This window comes from Apus apus, chromosome 26 (assembly GCF_020740795.1).
Source record: "Apus apus isolate bApuApu2 chromosome 26, bApuApu2.pri.cur, whole genome shotgun sequence".
NCBI classification, from domain to species: Eukaryota; Metazoa; Chordata; class Aves; order Apodiformes; family Apodidae; genus Apus; species Apus apus.
The window spans coordinates 4,932,828-4,959,940 of NC_067307.1; the positions used below are offsets into that span (position 1 = coordinate 4,932,828).

Here is a 27,113-nt window from a genome sequence, read left to right on the forward strand (position 1 = left end):
TTTGACAGTGCTGGGCAGCTCTGGCATTAGCTGGGCCTGTCAAACAGCCCTCCAAGTCAGTCCCATAGAGATGTACTAAGTCATTCCACCACCAGGGCACAGCACCAGACGCCACTCAAACAGAGCAGGACACGCTCTTTGAGCAAGCAGAGCCTGATGAGGAACATTAAGGTGCTGTGGACTTGGAGGTCAGGCTGGCCCCAGTGAGACAGCTCCTGGGAACCCTTCCCAGAGAACCAGGAGAAGCACAAGGGCCTCATTGATGGGAGCACAGAGGAGGCTTCTTCCCTGCAGGGCATTAGGCTGAGTGACAGCAGGGCACAAACCAGCACCAGCAGTGGGGATGGCAGGGAAAGAAGACACGGGGCCACAGGGCAGCTGGGGAAGGAGCTCCCTGCAAAGGCACGACACAAAAAGAAGCGTGTAGGAAAGGTGGGGGGAAGCAGTATAGAACAGGACAGCAAACTTACTGTCAATCATACCCTGAGCTGCATCAAGAGCAGTGTGACCAGTAGAAGAGGGAGGGGGTTCTTCCCCTCTGCTCTCATGAGACCCTACCTGGAGTCTGGCTCTGGAGCCCCCAACATAAGAAGGACATGGAGCTGTTGGGGCAAGTCCTGAGAAGCCACTGAGATGACCTGAGGGCTGGAGCAGCTCTGCTCTGGAGACAGGCTGGGAGAGTTGGGGTGTTCAGCCTGGAGAAGAGAAGGCTCCAGGGAGACCTTAGAGCACCTTCCAGTGCCTGAAGGGGCTCCAGGAAAGCTGGGTAGGGACTTCGAACAAGGGCAGGGATGGAGAGGACAAGGGGGATAGAGGTTGGAGATGAGGAGGGAATTCTTGGCTGTGAGGGTGGTGAGAGCCTGGCCCAGGTTGCCCAGGGAAGCTGTGGCCGCCCCATCCCTGGCAGCGTTGAAGGGCAGGTTGGATGGGGCTTGGAGGAGTCTGGGCTGGTAGGAGGTGTCCCTGCCCATGCAGGGGAGTTGGATCTAGATGATCTTTAAGGTCCCTTCCAACCTAAAACAGTCTGGGATTCCATGATTGTAGGTAGCCTGCTCTGCCACCCTACATCCCACCGTGGCTGCCCATCAGCACGTCCAGGTCTCTCCAGCCAAGGTCACAGCAGCAGCATGTGAAGACAGTCCTCCTTTGTGCCCAAGGGACATCAGGCACCACCCCTGCACCTCCACCAGGCTCACAGCTACAAAAACCCAGCCTGTTTCCAGGCCATGACTGACTTTCAAATGAGGGTTATTTTCCACAGAAGCAGCCTGGGGGCCCAGCACAGTCACCTCAGTGGTTCTGCAGAAAGTACAGAGTGGGTGTCCCCTCTGAACACCAACACATCTCTGAGCCCACCAGGGGCAGGGCACAGTGAGGAAACACCACAGCACTTCCCATGCAAATGTTTGGTACATCAGCAAGGTCACTGAAATTAAGTCCTCCATGTGAAAAAAAAAAAAAAGTGTTTGACTCAATCTTAGGCAGAAACTCAGTTTCCCATCATGAAATATTTTTGTAAATGTGAATTGATCACTTTATTCTCCATCCTGCTTCTCAAACAAGGATTAAAACTTATTCTGAACCCAAAAAAAAAAAAAAAAAAAAAAAGCTTAAAACCAGAACTATTTCCCTCTAGCCAGAGCTGACTTTGGACATCTTTGTTAAATCTGAACTCAAAACAGTGGCTTGAAATGTTATTTTTCTCTGCACATTTTAACAAGTTTGGTCACACCTGAACTAAAAAAACCCCAAAACTCAACAACCAAAATTGGGTTCCTTGTGACAGATCACAAACCAAGGACAACAAAATGCCATGGACTGAATGGACTGAATGGACTGAATGGACACAAAGCAGAGAGCAACTCCCTCCCAGGAAAGGCTGGCTCTCTGGAATGAAACTGAAAGCCAGTTGTGTTTATTTCCACTTCTGCTGTAAACAAACAGAAAACATCTATCTAGAAAGGAGCACAATGACACTTGTCTCAGGCAATAAATGTATTAATTACAGCACAATCACATTAAGATTATTGATAAGGACTCCAAAAAAAAAAACACTTGAATCTAAGACTAAGGATGCCATAAAAAAAACAAACCAAAAACTCCACAGAATTCAGTGCTTCTTATCAGCAATCACATACTTTAAAAGCAAGGCAGCTAAAAGAAATGCAAATGCAATGTTAATGCTGCAAAATACGTAGACACACTCTTCAAAAAAGATGAGCATGGGGAGATTCAGTTCTGATTCAGTTCAGCTTTTACATCTTGATGGGAAAATAGCTAAAGTGATAATGGAGACTCCAGTAGGAAAATAAAATTCTAAGAGCTCACCTGTGAGACCATAAATAACACAAGCAGGTTTAAAGCGCACCTTAGAGAAAACGGGGGAAATGAAATAAAAATAAATAGAACAATATGTAAAAACTGCATAATTACAGCTAAAAATAAGGCTGGTGAAAATGAACATGAGTCCTCCTAAATGCATGACTTGCTAATCTGCAAGTTTATATCAAGTATCTGAAGGTTTATCCACCCATTGATGACATTTGATAATGCTATATTATGTGTAAACAACAGTTTTGTTCACTGCAAATATTTTCAAGTGCGTTTCATTTTCTCGTTTTCAAACTCCACATAATGATGTGATTCTTCATAGCTGGAGAAAATTTCAATCCACATTTAGAAAGCAGGATTTTTACTGGCTCTCCCCTAACTCCTGGGTTATTCAGGAATACATGAGCCATCACATCTTGTAGTCACTGCTATTTTTAAGTACAATTCCACTGCCCTTGACAGAAACACTGAAGAAAAAAAAAAGACCCAATGCATTAAATGCTTGCTATGCTTCACTGGTCTAAGTCTATTTTTGAAAGCTGTTTTTCCTCCCAGCAGCCACCAACAGGGGCTCTACATGACAATTCTGCTGGGAGTCACACCTCAAGCCTTGGGTGCCATTGCTGTAGATGCACAGCAAGGCTGTGCTGAGTCAAAGGGCACTCAGGTGAAACGTCCCAGTATGACCCAAAGCCCCGGTTGTTCAAGAAAAGAACCTTTTTTACCCAAAAGCTGAACAAAGGATCACTTCATCCAGCCACAAGATGCAGCCTTCTCCAGGGTGGAACATGGCAGATGCAGGATGGCACACAGCAACTCTGCTCAGCAGTCAAGACTATAAAAGTCCTTTCTTCCACACACCAGAGACGTGTTTTTCTCCAAGTTACAAGGCCTTGCTAAAGCCTCACTCTCTCCCTCCCTGTGCTCATATTCAAATCAATCCACATTATCAAGAAGATGCAAAGCTGCTGGAAGGTTCCTGTCAGGAGCGCCCTGGTCCAAAGTGCCAATTTTTCTGTCCAAGTGAGAATTCCTTTAGATCACAACAGTCAACAGGAACATGTTGGTTTGGATGAAATTCCAAGGCAAATGTAGCAAATTTCCATCAGTGTCCCATCTGGAGCACCTCCAGCTTAACTCCCCTTGCCAGCCTAGATGTCAGGTGCTGAAAACATAGAAATGCTGAAGTCCAAGCAGAACCTTCCTGAAACCAACCCCCTGTGTCAGGTCCCAAGCAGACCTGAAAAGAGGAGTTTTGGCTTCAGCTCAACTTACACACTTAGACACCACCCAATGCAAGAGTTTTTCAGTGCCACACCTGCCCTCCATAGCTCCTGCTCTGGACAAGCCAGAAAGAGGAAGTAGTATAGAAAACCGGGATACAGAAATGATGTTTAATTACACTACCTTGACAAGCCCTGAGTTGGCATCATTCAAGGTGAAATGCAGGCTATGTGAAACATAAAAACCCTGTGAACTTCATTCTAATCCAGCACAGTTTACAGTTGTGAACTCCCAGCTAAAATAAGACAGCAGCAGGAATTCATATCTGACAGGCTCAGAAAACAGAATACCCCTGGCTGGGATACACTAATATTCTCCAGAATTAGAACAGCAGTCACACTTTACAACATAATAAACATCTCATCTAGTAACTTGACAAAGGACTGCATGGATGGACTGAAAAGACTTGTTCAAAGCATGTCAGCTCACCATCCAATTCTTGACTCACACCAAGACCTGCTATAGTAAGAAGTTCTGCATATATTTCTCTTTGGTGAAATATCTTGAATAATGTATTTTAGAATATCAAATGTTTCCTTTCTTGCAGGTTTGCCTTAAAAACCTCACCTGGTGAACCACCAGCAGAACAGGAATGCAGTTGCTTGTGAAGCTCAACTCTTAGAATGGATTTTTAATATTCAAGCACAAAACCTTGGCGTTCTTAATGACAGCTACATAAGGAATTCCCTACAAACAACTGACAGACTAACAAAGTAGCATTTTCACCAAATTTCTATCATTCAGTCACTAAAATACTTTTCCCAAGAACTTCATTTTCCTGTGACCTGTTTGGTGCTCATGCTCCTTTATTTCATGGCCAAGTTCACAAGCACATGAAATGAATCACCGCTTCCAGGTAAGAATAAATCATCTTCTCCAGTGTCTTGAGTATGTGGAACAGCTCAGGAATAGCTTCTCCTAAACACCTTTTCCCACAAAGCAGAAGAGCCTTCAGGCTAGGTTTACAGATTTACAATTCCATTGTACCATACCTTATACTGTTAAAAAACATTTCAACAGATGATCTTATCACTACATCCACTTGGCAATTCCAAAGAATCCTTTATCCTGGTGATGATGATTAAGCCTCAGTTCTTTCAATTGCAAATTACTGGGAAAAGCAATTGTTTCCAGCTCCAGCAGGGGAAGCAGTAATAGCAAGTCCTAACACAGATACTAAAGCAGCACAGAGCACAGCCCCAGAACCCATGCTCAAACCCCACTGGAGTGGGCTCCTGTGGTTTGCTGTTGGGTGAGGCTGTCCCAGTCTCCCCCGTGCCAAAATCAAGCTCATTCTGCAGAGTTTGAACAAGTGCAAGGCCAGAAACAAGCAGGCAATCATTATTATGTCTGCCAGCTGTACAGGGAAGAGTTTACCTTCAATTAATCAAACCAGCACTGGGAAAAAAAAAAAAAGCAAAGTAGAAAAATATCCACTCGGTATTTCCACTGGATGCTTCTTTTCCCATCCACCCACCTCTCTCTGCAGCTAAAAGGGGCAACATTTCTCCTGCTAAGAGTAAACAGCCAGGGCATCAGTTCTAAGGACTGGCTCTGGGCAGGAGCCTACCCCACACCCCACAGAAAGGCACACACCTGGGTGTACAGGTGGGATCGGGGCACAGGATACCCTCAGACTTGAAACTCAAGTCTTTCTTAAGCCTGTTTTTATCTTCAGTCATCACTAGTAACATGAGAGCTAAATTCTACAATCCCTTTTTGTTGTTAAAAACAGTCACAGCATGTGACAGGTTTACTTATTTACAGAACACACCTGGCTACCTTGAAAAACCTGTTTTCCAAACTATTTTTCAGATGCCATTGAACTGGTTTGGTGCATTCAGACCAAGTCACACTCAGCTTACACTGGTCGAGGTCTCCAAACTGCAGGTTTGTAACACATACCAAGAACAAAACCTATTTTTCACTGACACCATTAAAAACAAAATCCCAACAGACTTGTCATTTATGCAAGGCAGCAAGGAGCTGAGCTTTGAGGGTACTTTACCCATCAAGCAGTACAAGCACATCAGACCACAGGACTTTGTAAGGTCACATGCATGTGAACCTGAGCATTAGATTATCAGTACATTGAAAACACTGTGTTGGTAATTCCAGTCTTGAAGCTCTCACAGGGAGGACGCAAGTAACAATAGTGGAATTGTCACTGCTTTTCATCTTTTACAATAATTCATTTTAATCACTACTTTTCTACCTCAGATGAGCTAGATAAAAATCTGAATGTGGGTCATATACCCACCAGACACATGGAAAGATAAAGCAATGTGCATCTTGACTTACAAATCTGTTACAGAAACGCTGTCTGAGGGCTTTTAAACGCAACCAGGCCTGCAGGGCTGTCACCACGCTGCATAAGACAGCTACTCAGACCCTGCAGAGGACACAGCATGAACAGTCAGATCCCTCTACTCCAAGACAGACTACTGTCACTTCAGCTAGGACAATGAAGCCCTGTTAGTTTAAGTTCTCAGAATACCTACACACCTGCTCTGCCTATATATGACACCTGCAGGTCTATCTGAGCAGGCAATGCCTCAATTTGTTCACCTTGTTCCTTTTCTAGAGCCTACTGGGAAAAAAGCCCAAACCATCACTGCAATTAACATTTCCAAATGTGAGCAGAGACCACCCATCCATTCTGCCTTGGGCTCCCCAGCCGGCTGGGAAGGGCAGCACAGGTGACTGGATTCCCTCTTTTCTGCCAACTGTGCTTAACTACAAGTCACAGGAGTTCATGTGGTAGCACCCTTGGACTCCAAACAGTTCTCCTCCTGTTCCCTACACAAAGCTGCTTTCAGCCATGAACTTCCTGTATCCAAGAGCTCCTCCACTTCCAAGCCTTATTCTTCTGCACTAACGTCCTCAGTTAATGCTCTCCTCTTCCCATTTTTCAACCCATTTCTGGCTCCCAGAACAAGACTCCTCAAGAGAGCCCATAATGCTTGATGCTTTTTCTTACCATTTCCTAAAATGTTTCAATATCCAAAAGCTCTGCTTATATATTGAAAAGGGGAGAAACACATTACATCTTGATCGCAACCCACTGGGCTTACGGCAGTTAAAAACACCAAGAGCAGGATGTTAATGTTGCACATTTCAAAGACTGGACGTCAGATAAGGGAAGCACAAGACACCAAAACCACCCCTACTCCAGCAGCAAGCTATTTATAATATTAATTATCCTTTCTATTCTTAGCCCTGCTCCACTTTGTATTTTAACGCAAATTAACGTAGTGTTAAAGGTAAGCTGAACTATGACTTTCTGATTGCCTCTTTGTAGTGCTCCACAGACTTTGACAGTTTGAAGGTGACACAAGTACAATCTCATTAAAACAACAAAAGAAACAGCAACTTCCACATTAAGTATAAAAACCAAAATCTTGTTTAGAGCGTCATTTGAATTTTGCATAGAAAAGTACAGGGGGAAAATATAATAAGGAAATGGGAAAAGACAAATAAGAAGAGCCAACAAGACCATGGCTGCATAAATTTCCATGGGAAAATATGAAACCATAGAAAGAAGAAGAGAAAGGATAAATTATATTCTTGTGGCCAAGTGACGAGGTGGAGTAATTGTGCTAATATGGCAACCCAGAGCGGAAAGCACCCCAGTGACTCTGGAGAAGAGCCTCTCCAGCTCACCAAAGGCCTGTGCTTAACACCAGGGTGTGAGCAGAGCAAGGTGGGCTGGAGCACAACCCAGCCATGGACACTCCTGAGCCTCCTTTGGACCAATCTACCTGTCTGCCTCGCTGCCTACAGCGAGTACACATGAGGCAGCGTACGATGGGTATCCATATCACAAGTTGTAATGCCTAAAAAATAGCGATAAACGCTTCTCACCCAGGAGTGGGAGTGGTTGTTCTGATATGGCCAGAGAGACACGTTTGGAAACGCTACCGGTGAAACCTGTATCCCCTTCCTCTGGTGCACACGTTAGTGACGTTCGCTGAGGCTTAGGCTCCCATGTCACTCGGTCGATTTTGACAACTACAGCCTCTACACCCACCCGCCAGGGACCAGAAGTGTCACATCCTCAGCACCAGCGATCCTGAAGCCCTCCACCGACAGCCCTGAAGGTTTCTGCACCGAGGAAACGCCGTGCCCAGGCGGACCGCGGGCGCTGGCCTTTTGTACACTCCGGCCACACTTGCACAGAATTCCGGGAGAACCTGCCCTTTATTAACACGTCGCGTCCCGCCTCCCCCGGGGAAACGCCGGCAAGATGATGGTATTTTCAGATAACGGAGACGGGCCTCCCCTTCTTGTCGATATAACCGGGGCACAGCAGGAGCGACCGGCCCCCTTTTTCCCGGGGGTGCCCAGCCGGCCTAGCCCTGCCTCTGCGGTGGGGAAGGGGGGATTCAGGGTGGGACCCCCGCCGCCACCGCTGGATGCGCTGCGAGCCCCCCAGCCCGGTCCCCGCGGGCCGCCCAGCCCCGGCCTTACCGCACATGCTGCACCCCGCTCCGCTGCCGAGCTGGCTCTGCGCGGCGGGGCCGCCCGCGGCGGGAGGGCCCGGGGCCGGCCCAGGGCGCAGGCCCAACGCCCGCCCCGCCATTGGGCCCCAGCGCCCGCCCCGCCCCGGGGACGTGGCAGCCGGAGCCGCGTCCGCCTCCGGTCCCGCAGCGCCCCGGGTGCGGGGAGCGGCGGGAGGAGGGGAGGGGAGCGGGCCCCTCCGGGAGGGAACGGAGAGCCGGGCGCTTCCTGCAGCCGCGGTGGAAATAAGCGCAGGCTGGAGCCCCGCGTGTCCCCCGCGCAGCAGCGCGGGGAGAGTTGTTGCCGTTCGCCCGGCAAGTCCTCGGCTCGTCCATGGGAGAACAGCCCCGCTCCCCACATCGCAGCAGCCAGGGGCAAGTGAGAAGGGGGAGAACCCCCGAGCCCCCCGCCTGCCCTCGGAGGAGTCGGTTATGACCCTTCTCCAAGCTCAGGAGGTGGACAAGCAGCACCCACAGTCCTGTACCCCCACATCCTCCCACCTCCAGCAATGAGAGCATGGAATGGTTTGAGTCGGAAAAGATAGAAAGGATCAAGTCCAACCACAAATCTAACTTTGCTCAGTCACCACTAACCCGTGTCCCTCAGCACCATCTACACAGCTATGAAACCCTCCAGGGATGGGGACTCCCCCCTGCCCTGGGCAGCCTGGGCCAGGGCCTGACAACCCTTTCCAGGGAAGAAACTGTTCCCAAGATCCAACCTAGTTGCTCCCAGGCAACTTGAGGCCGTTTCCTCTTGTCCCATCACTTGTTCCTGGGGAGCAGAGCCCGACCTCCCCTGGCTCCAACCTCCTCTCAGGCAGTTGCAGAGCAGAAGGTCTCCCCTCAGCCTCCTCCTCTCCAGGCTGGACACCCCCAGCTCCCTCAGCTACTGCTCGGAAAACTTGTGCTCCAGACCTATCTTCTCATTTCCAAACTGCTCTATCACAGCACTTATTCAGAAGTAAAACAGAGAAGCCATTATGATGAATCTGCACAGCAAACTGGGACAGGCACAGCTGATGACAGAGCAGTGTACTTGTTCAGACAGCTTAGTTACACTGTCTACATGTAACTAACCACAATCAAATACTGTTTGAATAAACTTGGTAAAAGCCTAAAGCTACAAAAAGACAGCCGAGCCCTTCTGAAGAAAAATGTTGTTCACTCAACTTCATCTTGACACTGAAGTCAGTAATGAGAGATTTCCTTAAAAAGTGCAGAAAACAACCGAAATACTTGAAAAATACCAGGGTAGGGGGAGATTTTGAACTTCTTGTGAGAAGAACCCACTGAATACAAACAGAAGCAGGAAGGTCACCCACCAGCTAAGAAACATTAAAAATTTGCAGCCAGTGCAGCCACCTCTGCTTTCATCCAGCAGTGAGGAATGAGGAACAACCCCAGGCAGCCAGTCCTGTTCAGAGCTGTGATTGCAGTCGAGCTGCTCAGTGCTCCTCCATTTACCCTCAAGGGTCAGTTGTGGAGGAGCTGACTTCAAACTGTTTTTTTCCCCCCACTTCCACATCTTCACTTTGGAAGCTGAATGACTTGTGGCACTGGAACTTCATTTCCCAGGTGAGAAAGGAACTACTAACCCACCAAAAGGTGATCCCAAAAATATACACAATATATGCTGGCATGGAAATACTGCTCTCCTCATCTTTGGCCACTCTTCAAATCCTCTTACTGATCTACTAGACCGACTGGGTTCATCTGCTGGTTTATTTCTATCCTGGGGGCTCCTTTGCTGCCTTGCAGCAGCTCCCAGTTCACAATTTCTTAACACTCACAGAATTTCTTAAGGTATTCACTACAAACCTAAAATACTCCTTCATTGTCTGAAGAAAAAGGTATGAACTTACTTACTTATAAGGGATGTCCCAGACCTGAAGGAGCATGGATGGACCTTCCAGCCACTCCTAAAACACAGGGTTTATGTCAGCAGCACAGCAAGTGCCAAGCTTTGACTTAAACCCATACCATACTTGATGTTATGCAGATACATCCCTCAAACTGAGGCCAACTCATCCATCCATATGTACTAATCTGGCACAAATTCCTCAGAATTTTACACATAGAGAAATTTAGCTCTGTATGTTTAGTCTTCAAGTAGCTATTCATTTTTTTCCCCATAAAAATCAGTATTTATCCCCTATGTAACTTGTTCCTTTATTCTGAGGTTTGCTGTAAATATAATAGGTGGTTTTACTACCATGTATAATTCATGTTGATTAGTAGAAAACAGTTCCCCAAACTACAACACTCCTGCCTCTTAGTATTAACAGAAAGGGTTGGGGAAAATAAAAAAATACCTGCTTCCTTCTCTTCTAAGCTCAACATATTTCTCTTGAAATAGAAGTTCTAGATAAAGTCCTGAATTTTAGATAGTTTGCAAACTATAATCTCCTGGAAAACAGCACGTTTTGTCATCTCTGACATAAAGCATTTTGAATATTAATATCAAATAACAGGAGCCATTTCCTCCTGCTACTAGATTGGAAGTACCTGTTCCAAAAATGCTGTCAGCAAAGGCTGTGGCTGTTGATTGCTTCACACCGTGCACTACAGCCTGATCAGCAGACTGCCTTACAAACAGGCTAGTTTCTCCTAGGAGCATGGAATGAGTCACATCCTGACCAAAACCACATGTCCACCTGTGAACAGTTTCAAGATGGCAAGAGTTTAGATAGCTAAAATGAACTTATCCTCTAAAAGAAAGTGCTACAGCAGAGCTTAGGGAACACAAATAGATTTTGTGTTTCCTCTGTCTGAAATGGGTGAAAACAAAAATGGCTGAATGGCAGACTGTAATTTTGCACTTATCTATGGCACTTTTTTCTTTAAAAAAAGACCAGAATATTTTCAGGCAGTCATTACTATTTTAAATATAATGACTAAGTGCAATTTATACAAAATTTCAGTCCAAATACCTGGCTGACCTGAGCATTACAGTACAGCACAGCTTCCCAGCCCACTAACAGGGAACCCTTCTTTAAAACCAGAGCTGTAAGAACACCCCATCACAGATCACACTGCTGCAGAGGACACTGGCCACTTCATTAGCTCCTAAACACTGAACAGTCATTACTGAATTCTCAGTTCCTCAGAGTCTGTCAAAGATTCCTTAGGTGAGTGGAGGAATCCTAACGGGGATTCCTTCCATGAACTAAGATGTTCCAGACAGAGCTGAGAATTTCCCCAAAGGAACTCCCAATGAACTGGCTGACAATTTCACCACATCGGGCTGTCACAGTATTACAATGTATGATTATGGTTCATGCTACAAATACAGCTGGGTTTTATTTTGTTGCCCAAGGGAGAATTGGCACTTAACCCCCACCCTCTGCTTTCATTTATCCAAAGTTGAAGAGCACCCCTAGAGCTTTATGCTGCAGAAATGCAACCACTGCCCCAAAAAGCTTACTTTGCAATGGGACAGAACAGGTAAAAGAGGATGGGACACAAGTGTCTGGTGCTTCCCTCTCCACAACACAGCTTGAGGACACACAGGATACATGTTGGACATGGAATCTCTTCGATCTCAAGATGTGTAATCTTCAGGCTTAGTTTGGTCCTATTTGTACAAATCAAGACTGGAAATACAGAGACAGCAGCAGAACTGGATCCTACTGTACCTGGAAGAGATTAGTACTGCTTAATTGAAAAATAAAGACCACATCTTTAAGAGATACATTTTATTTAACACACAAAACAGCTACTTTGCTGCTTAACTTTCGGCTTTTATAGTGCATTAAATTGACAAACAAGGCCTAAAAAGACCTATTTTTGAGAAATCAGAAATATTACTCGCCATTCTGTGGTTTGCTGACCAAGAAGAACATGGTGGTAACGTCTGCACAAGTTCTCTTTTGGGGAGTCTGAGCCCATCTCGAGGGGAACTTAGTAATTGACACACTTGTAGGATTAGGCACTTTGTACTCCATTAACAGGGTAAAGAAAACATGATCATTTCAAACCAACTTCCAAAACCTGAGTAATTTACATGACTCTAGGTTATTACTCTCCATGAAAGCTGAAGAAATATTTGCTACAATATTTATTTCTAATTTCTAACAAGCAATACAAAAATTATGGCTACCACATGCTGATCTGCATGCTATCTAAATGATTTTCCACTGCCTTAATTGATCCTGTTTAGGGACTCAATGGAATTACACTGGCAAGGAGCATAAGAGGGGAACACATGGAGGCTGTCAAACCCTTGCAGGCAGGGAATATTACTGGAAACATCAGCCAACCAACAACCACAACCTCAGCCCAATTATGGCAGTACAATCAAACAGTATTTCCATCAGCAAAGCCACCTGGGCACTGGGAAGTCATTCAGTCTCATGCACACAAGTCAACAGAAATACTTGCACAGCCTGAGGTCCTGATCTCAATTTCAGAACAATAAATATTTATCCTCCTATAGTCTCCAAAAGTGGGACATGTCCTGCTGTGCCAGGTCTCCCCACAGCTGCACTCATTGGCACTTCAGGAGGAGCCAACAGGACACGGTGCAGGAAACACCTTCATTTTTTTTTTGCTATTCTATCCATGTAATTCATGCCCTTGAGCACTGTGCACTCCTCTTGATGTTGGAGTCTTATGTCAATAAACAATCTTGCAAGTTTAAACAGACCACTAATAGTGGCTGAACAATTTTACTTCTAAATAAAGTAATTAGTCTCTTTACTTACTAAGGCTGATAAGGATCATCTTCTAACATCTATTTTAAAACATTTTTAAAACAAACAACTCCGCTTTTTCTTTCTGCTGCTATTGTTTGCACACTGGTAGTGAGCAAGTAGGTAACTTTCCACAAATGATACTCCTAATATATCCTCCATGATGAGCAGCTAAGTTATGGGTTATTTTTAACTGAAAAAAATTATATGAATCAAAACTTTTTAACAAGACTCGATAAAATTAACATTCCTGAATTTCTCAATTATGGAACAAGGGCAGATAGTACTGCAAGCCCCATTAAGAGGTTTGGGGGAACAAACATTTGATCTTTCTATTGCATAAAAAAAACAGCCAAGAAACTTTACTTTTGCTTTTTCTTTTTTCTCGTCTTGGACTTTTTTAATGAAAGGACAATGAAGAGACCTCACCATTTTTAAAGCCCACCATTTCTTTCTTAAGACATAGGACAAAATAGAGCAAAAGGATTATTTTTTGAATGCAGGGCATTTAATAAATTAGCAGACAAACTGCTTAAAGTGATGATAGATTTTCACAGATACAAGTGCAGCTGGTTTTCTGAAAAGAAAGGCAAATCTGGTTGTTCCTCAGTACAAGGATGATTTACGTACACCAAGAGGTAAATACTTATTTGACCACAGATGATGTTAGCTCAAGTAGAATTTGCTTCTTTCTCCACGTCATCATCATCGTCAACAACCTGTAATCAAAGCCAGGAGTAGCTTAGGTAAACAGTTTAAACCCCCAGGCGTGTGGGATTGCAGAGAGAATTTATTACACTAAATGCCAGCAGGGCCCACAGAGATCAGCAGTAATTCTACACCACTGAATGACAATGGTCATATGAAAAAGGTAAGGAACACTTGCAATCAAAAGCGTCAGTAGGAAACGTGGCTGAAATAATAAGCTACTTAAAATGGGCACCAGAACAATGACTACAGAGTATCAGATTTTTAGTGAGTAAGCAAAACAAATCTGCATTTTAGCAGACAAAAGCTTGTACCTTCACACAAAAAGTCACCAAAGCACAAAGGTAACAATCACTGGCAGACACAGAGTGTCCAGTTATGGCTCCTCAGTAGAGGAGGGACATGGGCATACTGGAGCAGACCAGCAAGGGATCACCCCCCTCAACCTGCTGATAACAGCCCCCGTGATCCAGCCTGGGACATCACCAGCCACCTCTGCCATAAAGGCTCATGGTTGGCCCAAGTTCAGCTTGCCATCCAGCAGGTCCTTTTCTGCACAGCTGCTTTCCACCAGGAAGTCCCCAGCACATCTTGGGGTCCATAGGCCTGTACAGAACTTTGAAGAGTTCTGGATCTTCTGCTAAGAGACAGACGGTGTCTAACTTGGAAAACCTGCATCTGTACATCCTGTATCTTTGCTTAAACTGCCAACCTGTCCACACTGGAAAGGGACAAAGACCTGCTTTGCATGTAAAATAAAACAACTATTATGTCTCACCAACCCACCTGTTCCACACCTTCTACTTCAGGGATGTAGAACTGGAGCATATTCTGTATTCCGTTCTTCAGGGTGATGATGGAACTGGGACAGCTGGTGCACGAACCCTGCAACTTCAGCTGCACAATCCCATCCTCAAAGCCTTTATAAATAACATCACCACCATCTTCTTGCACTGTCGGCCTGATAGAACATGACACAAAGTTTAAGGCAAGCAGAGCTGAAATAGGTTTCCTTTTAGAAATATTTAGTAAAGATCAATTTAATATGCACAAAGAACTGTCAAGACACAGTAACTAAAGCCCTCTTTCCCTACAGCCCTGGTTCAGATTTCCATACTTTGCTGGACTCCCTCAATCAGCAGCTCTTTGTTTTCTGTAGGACTTTAACCAAAACAGATCTGCAATGAACAGAGCAGCACATGAAGGAAACACTGAAATTCTTGGGGTAAGCACTTTAGAGCAGGGCTTCATTCAGCCTGCAAAGAAGCACCAGTTTGCCTTGAGGCCCTGTCCACAGGTAACCATGATTGCCTGGGCTGTGTGCCAAGTGTAACAGGCGGGTGTCCTACCACATGATGCATGTGCATCTATTACCTGAGGAGGGACAGTGATAAGAAGTCCTCAAGTGCTTCCATAAAGATGCAGTTCACCACAGTTTACACAGGATAGAAAAAAGCTCCAACTATAGAAAAAGCTTAATCCTGCTAATGAGGGAAGAAACCAGCATCTGGTAAGATCACATCCCAGCACTATTAGCATTTCTGCAGCCTGGTCTCCTTTGCAAGCAACAAACGCCCTGCATTCTGACTGTATCCCCATAGCAACATTTTTCCAGACCAAGTTAAAACCACCAAGTTACTCTTAACAGAAGCTCTTTATGCTGATTTCCAAAATAACCCTTTCAAGAACTACACTCCTAGGAGAATAATCTACACATCTGACACGTTTATTAGCAGCTCACCGTAGCAAATTATCTCCATTCCAGAAAGCCAAGTAACATGACTAAAAATTCAATTTTTGTTATTTGAAATGTAACTTTTTTAACACACTACAGGACCTTTCAGACCTACATTCCCTCCATCCTGCACCTTCTGACAACTTTTTTGCACGTATTTGTGATTGACTAAATAATAAATGCTCTGTATGTACAGCTGGCTTATATACAGCTGCTGTAAACTATCCTGCTATAAAATTAAGATAAACTACTGCTAATATTGTCATCAACAGCTTCTTGGTTCACCACGGGGTACAGGGAAAGAAAGAGATAATGAAAAAAGTGGGGAAACCCAGAAATATGGGCAGAAATTCTGTGGCCATTACAAAAGGGAAATGAAGGAGTAACACACCAGAAGGAGCTTCAAAAACCATATAGAAGAGAAGGGCCTCCCAAATGGTACTTTCTGTCATGGCTTTACAAAACAGCATACTTAAGTTACACTTTCTACCTCTTTCCTTTCACAGGAATATTAACCTCTGGGATAACCAAAATGGTATTTTTAAATACCACTTTTAAAAGTCAGTATCTAAAAAAAAATGAAATTAAAAAGCCCAAGTTCATCCCAGCTTCTGGAAAAATTAAACTGAATTCCATTATTTTCACACCCACATGCAAGTTTCTGGTTGCTGTAATTTGTGAGCCAGGGAAGATGTCACCACCAGATACCACAGCTTCAGAAACACATCAGATGTTTTCCCCTGCATCTAAAATGCCAAGTTGCTCATTCCTTTCAATTCACTTTGGAAGGCAACTAATGAGCATAAAAATACATTTCACGTAAACAACATCATCCACAGCCACTCTTGAGACTTCATTAGTTACCAGCCATTTCTAAATTCAAGCTGTGTTAAAGTATCAATAAAACTGCAAAAGAAAGAAAGGATGAAATCCACCAAAGCCCAGACAGTGAAGGAAACCCACTAGTAAATTTTCCTTTAGCATACGATACAAGAGTATCAACTGCATTGGAATACTTGGAAGGGAAGGACAAATATAATCAAGACAGAAATTAATACAACAGAGGAAAAAGAACTTTAAAGGCAGAGATTATGGTGGTTTTGCTATTTAAAAATAAGTAGGATAAATCCGATGGACCTGTATATACACTGTTCCAAAATCACTCAGCAATGGGGACTGTTTATGGAGTTTAAGGACTCTAAAAGGACACAGGAAAACTAGACAAAACTTTTCACTCAGAGGAAACAGGATCCTCAAGTCTGGCCAGTTTTGCACTTTAAACCCCCACACTAGATACTGAACCATGAAATCACACATACCCAAAGAAAAATGCACTGCTCCCTAAATAAATCCAAACCCCAAGAATAACCTTTTCCTTCTAGTAGAAATGTCCCAATTTACCTTATTCTTGTATCCAGCAGCTCTTTAATCATCAGTACAACTTCATCATCTTCTTCTGATGCAGCTTAGGAAAAGAAAAATGTGGAAATCAGACCTTGGAGAGAATTCCAATAGGATTACTGACACTGTATATCCATGATGGCAGAATGAAATAGCACAAAAACACCACTGAGATGTCTGAAACCAGAAGGCAGAAGCCTTAATTCATAGTATCTTTTTTTGCACAATCCTCTGCACACCTCAGGCTTTCAATGACAAAAACCAGTATTGGTTCAAAGTTCTTCTCAACAGGCAATGGTCTTGACAGACAACAGTTGTGCCACCTTTTAAAGGAAGAAACAAGGAACACTCTAAAGGGATGCATGGATTAAGGCAGGATCCTCAGAAGTAAAGTTTTAGCACAATAAAAAAATGCAGCAGGAGAAGAATTATTAACATGTCTGGGTTAGGAGGTCTGGATGCAGTTTTAAGCTCAAGTGAGAAAAACAAGGCAAAATACTGCCCTTGAGTTAAAAGTTAGTCTCAATTACTTTCTATTACAGTTTGGAAAAGACTTCTTAGTATTTCTTCCTCATTTAAGGCCATAAACCTATCATTAAAACATGGACACTAAGCCTGGGCACTCTTTCGATTCAAGGAGGGAAATAAAAACTTTTGTGGGTACCCATACAAAAACAACAGGCAGCAACATCCCTTAACTTCCTGAACACAGCCTCAGCGCTTGCAAAAATGTCCCACATACACAAAGTACCACAGAACGTGCTGCCCACTGCCCAAACACACAGTTCAGCACAGCTCATGTACACATACACTCCTCCTACTACAGGAGATGAGAAGCAGCCTTCATATCCATGGGTAAGCAACTCCTTCAGGCAGTGCAGCGGTGCTCCTGAAGACACAGGAGTCCTGCAACTTCTCTCCTGTGTTAATTTTGGCAGTTTTCACTTTAAATTGTTTCACATGCTGTTCTGAGGCACAAGTGGTGGCTCTTCTGGATGTCAGAAAATCTAAACCTAAAGGCAGATAACAGGCCTCTTCCTGTAGAGTTTGATTTACCTGTGTCTGTCCTGGGTGCCTCATCAGTAACTACAGGTAAGCCTGAGGCAAAGAAATCCATTATAGTTGCATAAATATCTGGTTTCAGTAAGTTCCAATCCAGCTCTTCACTCTCCTATGAGAATCAGAAGAAAAAAAACCCACATCAATAAAAACAGGGTATCTGTGTCCTAATAAGTTACACAGAAATTCTTCTTACACTAAAAATATAACAGGCCCTCACATTTGCTGCACGGATTTGATTTCATAGTTTAATCAAGTCCAGCTCAGCCAAAAAAAGTTCAGCAAGACTCAATTGATAATAGTCAGCAGAAAGGTTTCCTTGTTTGTAAATTATGATTCACTGTATTGTCCTGTGCTGTTCACACAGTAAGAGCAGAACCGCACAGAACTCAGCTGAAAAATCACAAAAAAACTGACATCAGTTCTATCCTGGCTCAAACCAGGACACCAGGCAATACTTGAGCTCTGCTGACACGAGCTTCACACCTTGAGTAAACACAACACTGCCTGCAACGCCCTCTGTCTGTCCCAGCCACACAACCACCTCCTTTGTAAATGCTCCCTGGAGATGACCTCACCCTTTCCTGCCCAACACAGAGCCAACCTCCAAGGTGACCACACTGCACAGGGCCTTGTCCAGTCCAGTGTTGACCATTTTCAAGATCAAAGAATCTACAATTTTCTGGGCAACCTACCCCAGTGATTCTTCACACACCACAATGTAGGGTTTTTTTCTTCTATATTAAAGGCAATTCCCTTCACGCTGGTTGTGGACATTGACACTGGTACTTCCACTATGCACGGCCAAGAGGCTGGTTCGATATTCTCTGTGCTCACCTGTCAGGCAGCTGAATCTCAGCTCATCTTTTAGGATATCTGAATCTCTGTTCTGCTCACCTTGGTGATTGTGATGAAGTCTGGTCCAAAAAACACACTTTTCACTCCTTCAATTTTGAATAACTGCCTGTTTGAAAAACAAAACAAAAAATGCACACACATTTCAGGCAAACTCCTAAAGACTTAGTTTATCTGTCACAGAAAAAAATGCATTTCTAGGCAAAAAAAAGCACTAAACCTGAACCATTAAGAGAAACTGAGTTACTTCACCTACAGCTTACTCAAAGGCAGAGATCCTGCTGTGAAGCAAGGTACATGGTTAAACTGAACCCATCTTAAAGACATGTACAAAATTCAAGACTTTTCCAAAAGATGTCTGAAAGAGCTTCTCCAGTTCTTCTTTGCAGGGAAAATTACATTCTGTACATAAAAACATATTTCATCAGCATCAAAACTAGTAGGTACCTATTGTTTCAGGTAGGATTAGTGCAAATACAAGGAATTAGATCAAAGCAAATTATTGAAAGCAATTGAGCTCAATAAAAACTGCCTTCAATTCTGCTGCCATTAACAAAAGGGTTAGCGTCCAGTCCACAAGGCCCTGACACACCAACTCACTTGGTGATATCTTTGTGATATCATCAATATTTTCAATTATTTGTACGGCACATAAAAAATCTAAAGATTTAGTAAAGGCTCAGGATTCGTACTGAATTGCTTAGATGGCCCACAGAGGACCCAACAACCAAGTGGTTCATAAGCACAATCCAAAGCAACACAAGAACTTAGATGATAGGAAACAACATATTTTTGTCAATATTTTCAGCATAAAAAGTGGAATGGGAACATTAAGACCAATTTCAACAAATAGCTAAATAAAACCCCCCCAAAATCATCTAAAGAATAAATAAATGATGCTATTCCTGAAGAGTAAAAAACAATTTAAAAAATCATTATGAGTAGGAAGCACTTGGATTTAAATACAGCATGAGGCTGTAAGTGTTTTTGCAATGGGGGAAAGGGGGGGCAGGGAAGAAAAGAGATTCTCCTGAAAGACTGAAAAACAAAAAATGCAACAAAGGAATTGGAAATCCTTTCACAAAAGTATGTGTGATGAAAAATGGCAGAAGAGATTTCACAACACCCATTTGAAAGAATTTCCACACATGAAACAGTTACACATGTATTGGGCTTTTACATCACTAATAAACTGGATTTTAAGGTTCCTTACAAAATTAAATTATGCTAGTGCACCAAGCTATTAAATAATTTCTCTACCCTCCCCTTCAGAAAGCTTTTATTACTACTTTGGAAAACGAATATTCCCTTTTAAAATAATTCAGTATTCCATTTACAAAACACATAACCTGGGGTTTAGTGATAAAGGTAGATAAAATGTGCCATTAACCTGCACAACACACACAAGCTGTTTGCCAGGGTACACATTCTAGCACATACATCTTCTCTGATGACAACATCTGTTCACAGATACATGACAAAAGCCACTTTGTGACAGGCAGTTGCAGAATCAGATCCTGCAGCTTCAGCACTTCACCAACACCTTCTGATGCTCTCAAAAACCTTTCACATTGTGTTTATTACTTGGAGCTGCAGAGCTTTGCTCGTAAAGATCCTGCTTGCTCACAAACAACTCTGCAAGAGACCTTTAGAATGTCAGAGCTGCATGTTTGACAACCCTACAATTTCTGGGGAGAATGTCACATGGAACAGCTTCTAGATTTGCATATGATTCTTCCAACATACACAAAGATGCCTGAAGCTGGGATCTCCAGAGGTAAGCTACTGCAGCATTTCTGGATCTCACCAAAGCCCTCCCACCCGAATCACAGACACAGTCTCTCTTCAAAGGCTAAAGTGAAAGCAATGATACACATACAAAATGAATCCTCCTAAATATTCCCAGAGAGGCTTGTGAAGGTGCTCCATCCAGTACCAGGATGATCCCATATCTGCTCATCTACTCTTACTCCAGATCATGCACCTTAGTAGTGAAAGCTGCAACTCTCAGGACATGTTACAGATCCAGCCTGAAAGAATAGGCCCAAACTGGACTTCCTTTCATCAAAACATCATAAACCTTTTGTGAAGAAAAAATTCTCTGGCTTTTAAGTTCATGCTAGCAACAACATCTGCCAAAGCAAGCAAGCTACTACATTTGACTTCTAGTATTTTGGGGACTATTTACTTCCTCATGCTATTTCCAACTTTGAAAAGCTGCATGATTTCCAAGTAACCACTTGAATTAAGAGTATTCTGCTGGCAATGATTTTGCAAAATCAGGGCCAAAGGTCTCACTGGAGATGCAGCAACTGTTCAAGAATAATTATATTACACCTCTCAATCTAGTTGCATAAACAAGACCATGACGCATTTTGCTGTGATGCAGCCACAAAAACACCAGTTGCAGACACACAGCCCATACTGGCCCCCCAAACAAATTAGGATGTATTTAATGATACCTTGCTAAAGGTGAGCAAAATGCTGCAGCTGGTGTGGAAAACTCCATAGTCCTGGACTCCAGCACTTCCTTCCCTGGAATAAATTTCAAACTATTTGGATTTGGTGTGTCCTGAGTTTGAATAAACAGGCCTCTTACTGGAAATTAAGAAAGAATAAAAAGAAGAAAAATAATGTAATCATACTCAAGTAGGCTAAATGAAAAGTCACAGATCCCACCACCCTCACTGAAGGCCAAGATGCCACCTTAATTTCTCTTGTGTTTAGATTTTTTTATGACCCTCATATGCTGTCAACTCTCTCTTCCAGCATTATCACTTCCTGTCCAAAGTATAATCAGTTGTACTAACTACTCTTGAAGATAGACATGATTTATGGAGTTTGGGTTTTATGTCTTTTTTCATCACCATAAAAACCAAGTATAACAACAGCTACACCAAAACACACCCTGCTCATAAGATTTTCCACACAGTGAAAAGCTACTGCAAGCTATCACTTATCCTCCAGAAATTGAACTGGCAAAACAAACCAAAATAAACATGGTAAAGACGTTTAAAAGGCTAATTTTTACTGAAGATTCTTTTATGGTACAGGTCTGGTTTTCAACAGTAGAGTGTAAAAAATACGTGACCTTGACCAAAATTTAATACTCTATGTTTAATGGTGTACATTTAACAGTGTATTTTCCTGCAGACACAGCATATGCATGTTGACCCACAGAAGCTGATCATCAGTTAGGGACAGTCTCCCATCTTCTTTCAAGTTCTCCTTCTTTCTAACTCGCCGCACATCAAATGACACAATGATACACAAACAGTCAGGAAAGAAAAGAACACATTTAAAACCCAAAAACATTTAGGAACCAATATTTACAACTATACTTCAGAAACAAGTTCACATAACTTCAAAATACATGCAATAGAGAGATTTAAAATGGAAAAAAAAGCTGACATTTTAATTTCTCTAAACTGCCATTTTGCTCATGACTCTTCAGTATTAGATGACAAATTCCACCATAAATGCCAAATTGTTGCTGCACATATCTGTAATGGTAACAACTCATCCGACTGGAACATACACAAGGCATTTTATTTCTTAGCATGGAAGTACTTAGCATGAACATGAGAAGGATAATTCCGATAGAGCAAGCAACCAGTCAGCTTCATCCCTGCTCACCTTCCAGATCCAGCTGGCACCCAAAGTCACATCCAGCCCAACACAGTTTACAAATAACCAACAGTGGGGGATTTGGATGGTGTAAATGGAGTACACTGTGCCCATTCTTTGGAAGCAACAGGTCACTATCAGCTATCACACATTGTTCTTTCACTACCTCTAATACATAAAGCACAACCCAGCTCTCAGAAAAGGTGTCCATGTCTATTTGAAAAGGGTTTCCTGCAGCTGAAGATCTGCCTTCTTAAGAGCAGGTTCAAGTCATTAATCAACCTGGAGAGTTCTTTGCACAGCTGTGAATAACCATTTGAAATGTGTGATTCAGTAGTTGGTCACTGGCTGAATTTACAGGCAATGTCTATAGTTTCTGCCAATCATCTGCAGAACCCTGTGTATTCCCACTTGCACCCCTGCTCAAGGTCAGGGAAGGCACTAAACAGGGGCCACCTTCAGTGGGACACCTGCAGGAGCAGGCACAATACTAAAGTCTACTCATCAGTCTGCCTATTGATTAGAACTGAAGTAGAAAAGATAGTGCTGGAGAAGATAGGATTGGACTTCTCTGAAGTTTAAATTAAAAAGCAACTTCTGCCTGAGAAAATCTAAATGCAATTTATATTGGTGACTAATTTCATGCAACAGCACTTGCAGATTTTTTTTTTTGTCTTCCTGCTACTAGCCTGGACAGCAGCTGCTAAATCCCCCAGGCAGGTGCAGGTACAATGTTTTTCTGCAGTGCAACTTTCAGCCTTTTTTCTTTTTTTTTTTTCCTTTCTTTTTAGTTTTTGCCTCCAGCCTGCCAAAAAATGGGAGGTACAAACTCTACCTTAAACATTGCTTTTTCAGGGTAAAACCAAGTTGGAGATAATGCTAATGAAGAATGCCATTAATGCACCATACATGGATTCGTGTTCAAGAGGGGGAAAATTTTAAAAAAGAAAATATTCCTTCATTTCCAGCCTTGCTAGATCTAGATGGCCAGCAACTTTATCTGGCAAAGCTCAGCAGCTGAAGCAGGACAGAGTCTTTTACAAGAGGTATGTTTACACTAAAATAGAAATGGAAGAAAGAGAAATGCAGCAAAGCCCAAGTAATATATTGCCCTTGTAAGTCTTACCAGCTGACAGAAAAAACGTGTATAATCACTCACATCATGAGCCATCCACATCTTATCCCCAAGCTCCACATACACCAGCACTTCATTACAAACCACCCAGGCAATGTTATTACACACCCATTTCAGAAAGGAGAGTAGGCTTTCATGATTATCACAAGACACAAAAACTCACAATGCATTCATCTATTAATTTTAGCTACTATTTACCTGCATTATGCCACACTGCAGATGGAAGAAACAGCTTCTTTTGTGCAATGTGGTGGAAAGACAGCTGAGTTGTCAAATGATGATCTTTTAACACTGTACGACAGACCCTAGAGAAAAAGAATTTTACTAGCAATTCCCAAATTACAAGTTTGCACTTCCCCACAAGATGAGGAGTTCACATGCTTCTAGCAACCCCAGAACTCAGCACGATGCTAACCTACCTTAAACCTCTCAGGTATGAAGCAAGCTCGCAGGCTAGATCACAAAACATTCCTTTTTCCTCTTTGGTCTCCTTCTCTCTAATTTTGTAACAAAATAAAACTACCTCTCCAATTTTAGCCACCTAAAAATTAATCTAGACTCTTTTAACAGTCACTAAAGACAGGCAAATCTCCTAACTTAGCTACAACAGAGGATAAATCATGCTATGGGAGCCTTTGTCTTCCTTTAGATAACAGCAAGCACCTACACCTCTAGTTTGGACTAAATACCTAATTTTCAGAAGATTGCAGACAGCTGAGATGAATCCAACTCCAAGCACCTGAGGATAACTCAAAGGCAGAATTTACCCCTCAACTCTGTGGGTTCAGCTGGTCAAACATAAGACTCTCCTATATGACTCTTAAACAACACCAGGCAGCTAGAAATGAAATGCAATGGCTACTCTTACACAAACTATTCTTCCAACAAAAAAAAACACCTGGACAACACTTGGATTAAAACTCTGTTAGCTACATGTACCAAGCCATAACTCATACCTGTCCACCTCTGTGTATTTATTCCCTTTGGGGAAAAAAGAAATTCAGCCTATTCCTGTAAAAGTGCTGTTGCAGAATGAAACCAAACCAGTTAAAAAGAGGCCCTGCTCTGTACTAGCCACGTAACTTGAATTAGCAGTCAAAATGGGTGCTGTCATCTGCTCAGATGAAGACCAAAGGGGAAGAGCAGAAGGGAATCAAGAAAAAAACAGGAAGATAAAAAGCAAGGCAGAGTGATGGAGTAACAGGTCTAGCTTTCCAAAGTATAAATACTTGCTTGTGTACCTGATTTCTGTAACTGTGTGCACAGCCAAGAGCAGACAGGTATTTTGGAGCACAGCGAAAATCAGAAACATAACCAAACCCCAGCTCATGTCATAAGCACAGATAAATATTACATGCAGAGGATTAATTATCTGTTCTCTCTCCTCCTTATCAAAGACAAAGCGGGATAAGCAGGTAAGTTAAATAAATCACATCTGGAGGGGCTGTTACCAAGAGAGGAGGCTGATTCATAATCAGAAGTACTACACCTAGGCCCAGACTCCTCAAACATGGAAACAAGAGAAACGGGCTTCCCTGCTGCCAGTGGACATGAACACTAAAGAGGTATAAATCATGTTATTTGCTTACTTTTGTAGTCTTGGTAACAGGTAGAGAGAGACCCCAATGGGACATGCGAGGAAGGTCTCCCAAGAGAAAACTCCTTTCTCCCTTTAGCTTTGGGGAATAATGATTCCACAGTCCACAAGCACAGGGCCAGGTTTGCCCATCACCAGATGGCTCGTTGCATTTTCCCTTACTGCACAGTCTTTAGCAGCTTTCCCCGCACGGTTTGGTCCCAAGCAGACCTCACCGCATGCTTTGAGGAGGGGGATTACTCCTTGCTGCCCTGTCCCGAGCAAAACGCGGGGGGCTTTACCCCTCACTGTGTGGCCCTTAGCATACACGGGGAGTAATTACCCCTCGTTCAGAGTCCTGAGCACACGCAGGGTGAAGTTACTCCCCGCGGCGCGGCCCTGAGCACACGCGGGGGAACTTCGCCTCAGGGGAAGGCCTCAGCACCTGCGTGCCGCGGGGAAGTAACACCGGGCTCCTGTCATGGGGCTGCGGGAAGAAACCCACTCTCACTGCCTGTCTGTAAGGAGGAGAAGGAAGAAGTAACTTCACCCTCGTCCGCCCTGCTGCAGCGGGGAAGGGAAGGGGAAGAGCCGGGAGGTCGCGGTGCCGCGCGTCTGCGACGCGCCCACCCCGCGGGGAAGGGGCAAGAGGGGACCCCTCCGCTCAAACAAAGAGACAGACAAACACGCTCCCTCCTGGGGGACAGCGCAGAGGAGCCGGGGGAGCCCCGCGGTCACCTACCGGCCGCCCAGCCCCGCCGCCCTGCCGAGCCACCGCGCAGCCGCCATCTTGGCTCCCTCCGCCCGCCCCGCGGCCCCTGGCGGCGGCGCGCGGGAAGGGCGGGAACGGCGCAGCCCGGGGGGCTGAGGGAGCGGCCATTTTAACCCCTGTGAAGCCCGAACCATCGAGTGACGGGATGGTCTGGGTGGGAAGGGACCTTCCAGGTCATCCAGATCCACCCCCTGCATGGGCAGGGACACCTCCCACCAGCCCAGGCTGCTCCAAGCCCCATCCAACCTGCCCTTCAACACTGCCAGGGATGGGGCAGCCACAGCTTCCCTGGGCAGCCTGGGCCAGGCTCTCCCCACCCTCACAGCCCAGAATTCCCTCCTCATCTCCAACCTCCATCTCCCTCTCCCAGTTTTCATCCATCCCCCTCATCCCATCCCTCCCTGCCCTTGTCCCAAGTCCCTCCCCAGCTTTCCTGGGGAGGAAAAAGGAGCTTTCCTTCAGACACTGGAAGGTGCTCTAAGGTCTCCCCGGAGCCTTCTCTTCTCCCTCCGAAGAAACACTCTCTTCCTTTTTTTTGTTTGTTTTTCACATAGCCCAGCCCAAGGGGATGAGGGCTCATCGCTCGCACCCCAGCTGCTGCCATCACTTTGTCTCCCTCTGCCAGGAGCAGCACAGCTCACCACACACGGGCTTGGAAACAGCCCCTTCCAGACCTAATAAAACCGCCCCCCTTTTTTTCTTTTTTTTTTTTTTTTCCTCTCCCTCAAGTCTAACAAGCCATTAAGAAATTGCAAATTTAGCTGAGTAACTTTATGGAGATGGGAGCTGCAAAAAAAAAAAAGTTAGAGGGAATGTGTTTGTTTTGATGACAAGTTATTTGCCATGGAAGCTCCTGTCGCTGTGGAGAGCAGCCCCTGCTGACATTCCAGGCTGGACCAGGAGAAGGAAGAGTCTCCCTGGGGAGGAAGGAGAGACATTGGTGATTTCAGCAAGATGGAAGATACTCCAGTTTGTGTTTAGGGCCATGGCTGCCTTTTCCCCCCCCTTAGTGTGATTGCAATCCTGCTGATATTGGACCAGAAAGTCACATTGGGCCAACCATAGCTGCTTATTCTGACAATTAACTAACACAACCTAAAAATGTAACAACATTTCTGCCATTCCTCGCTGGATTGCCTGTGCCTTGGCCCACAGCTGTGCTCACAGAAGCACAGTTTTTTCTCCCCAGGCATTGACAAAACCTATTCTGGGATCCCCCTGTGGTTCCTCCTGCAGGCGTGCACAGCTCAGGGGGTCCGAGGTCCTTCTGCTTATCAGAGTCACAGAATGTTCAGGGTTGGAAGGGACCCCCAAAGATCATTGAGTCCAACCCCCCTGCCAGAGCAGGACCAAAAATAACTAGGGCAGATCACTCAGAAAGGCATCCAGGTGGCTCTTGAAAGTCTCCAGAAGAGACTCCACAACCTCTCTGGGCAG

The 27,113-nt window shown here is 44.1% G+C and overlaps 2 protein-coding genes across 7 annotated transcripts in view; both read right to left on the reverse strand.

Annotated features, from left to right (window-relative positions):
* The window catches only part of GFPT1 (glutamine--fructose-6-phosphate transaminase 1), a 48,486-nt gene extending 36,868 nt beyond the window's left edge, over window positions 1-11,618 (reverse strand). For 2 of the 3 annotated variants that reach the window (XM_051640626.1, XM_051640625.1), the window contains exons 1-2: window positions 11,542-11,618; window positions 10,623-10,771 (exon numbers count right to left, since the gene is read on the reverse strand). In XM_051640626.1, coding sequence (XP_051496586.1) covers window positions 10,623-10,734 — 112 coding nt within the window. In that variant the 5' untranslated portion in view covers window positions 10,735-10,771; window positions 11,542-11,618. Of the gene's footprint in view, window positions 1-8,085; window positions 8,154-10,622; window positions 10,772-11,541 lie in introns of those variants that run through there. The other variant, XM_051640627.1, reaches the window with a different exon arrangement.
* A 29-nt stretch (window positions 11,619-11,647) lies between these two features.
* Window positions 11,648-25,723, reverse strand: NFU1 (NFU1 iron-sulfur cluster scaffold). 4 transcript variants are annotated; one of them, XM_051640731.1, is made up of 9 exons: window positions 23,748-24,588; window positions 23,527-23,633; window positions 21,029-21,164; window positions 18,609-18,675; window positions 17,709-17,823; window positions 16,653-16,716; window positions 14,303-14,477; window positions 13,439-13,527; window positions 11,648-11,752 (listed from the first exon to the last, which is right to left on the reverse strand). In XM_051640731.1, the coding sequence occupies exons 1-8, from the start codon at window positions 23,795-23,797 to the stop codon at window positions 13,480-13,482; spliced, it is 762 nt and encodes a 253-aa protein (XP_051496691.1). In that variant the 5' UTR covers window positions 23,798-24,588; the 3' UTR covers window positions 11,648-11,752; window positions 13,439-13,479. The 4 variants fall into 4 exon arrangements, with proteins under 4 accessions (XP_051496691.1, XP_051496692.1, XP_051496690.1 ...); XM_051640732.1 differs by lacking the exons at window positions 11,648-11,752; window positions 23,748-24,588 and adding an exon at window positions 25,647-25,723 and having other exon boundaries at window positions 11,798-13,527; XM_051640730.1 differs by lacking the exon at window positions 11,648-11,752 and having other exon boundaries at window positions 11,798-13,527; window positions 23,748-24,405.
* Window positions 25,724-27,113: the final 1,390 nt, after the last annotated feature.

Excerpts from the sequence above, each read along its gene's own strand:
- NFU1 (XM_051640731.1), bottom strand. The coding sequence starts at position 23,797 with ATGTTTTGTGATCTAGCCTGCGAGCTTGCTTCATACCTGAGAGGTTTA. Across the intron at positions 21,165-23,526 it reads TGCAGTGTGGCATAATGCAG|TAAGAGGCCTGTTTATTCAA; the intron begins GTAAATAGTAGC and ends CTTAATTTCCAG. Across the intron at positions 13,528-14,302 it reads AAGTAGAAGGTGTGGAACAG|GTTGTTGACGATGATGATGA; the intron begins GTGGGTTGGTGA and ends CTTTGATTACAG.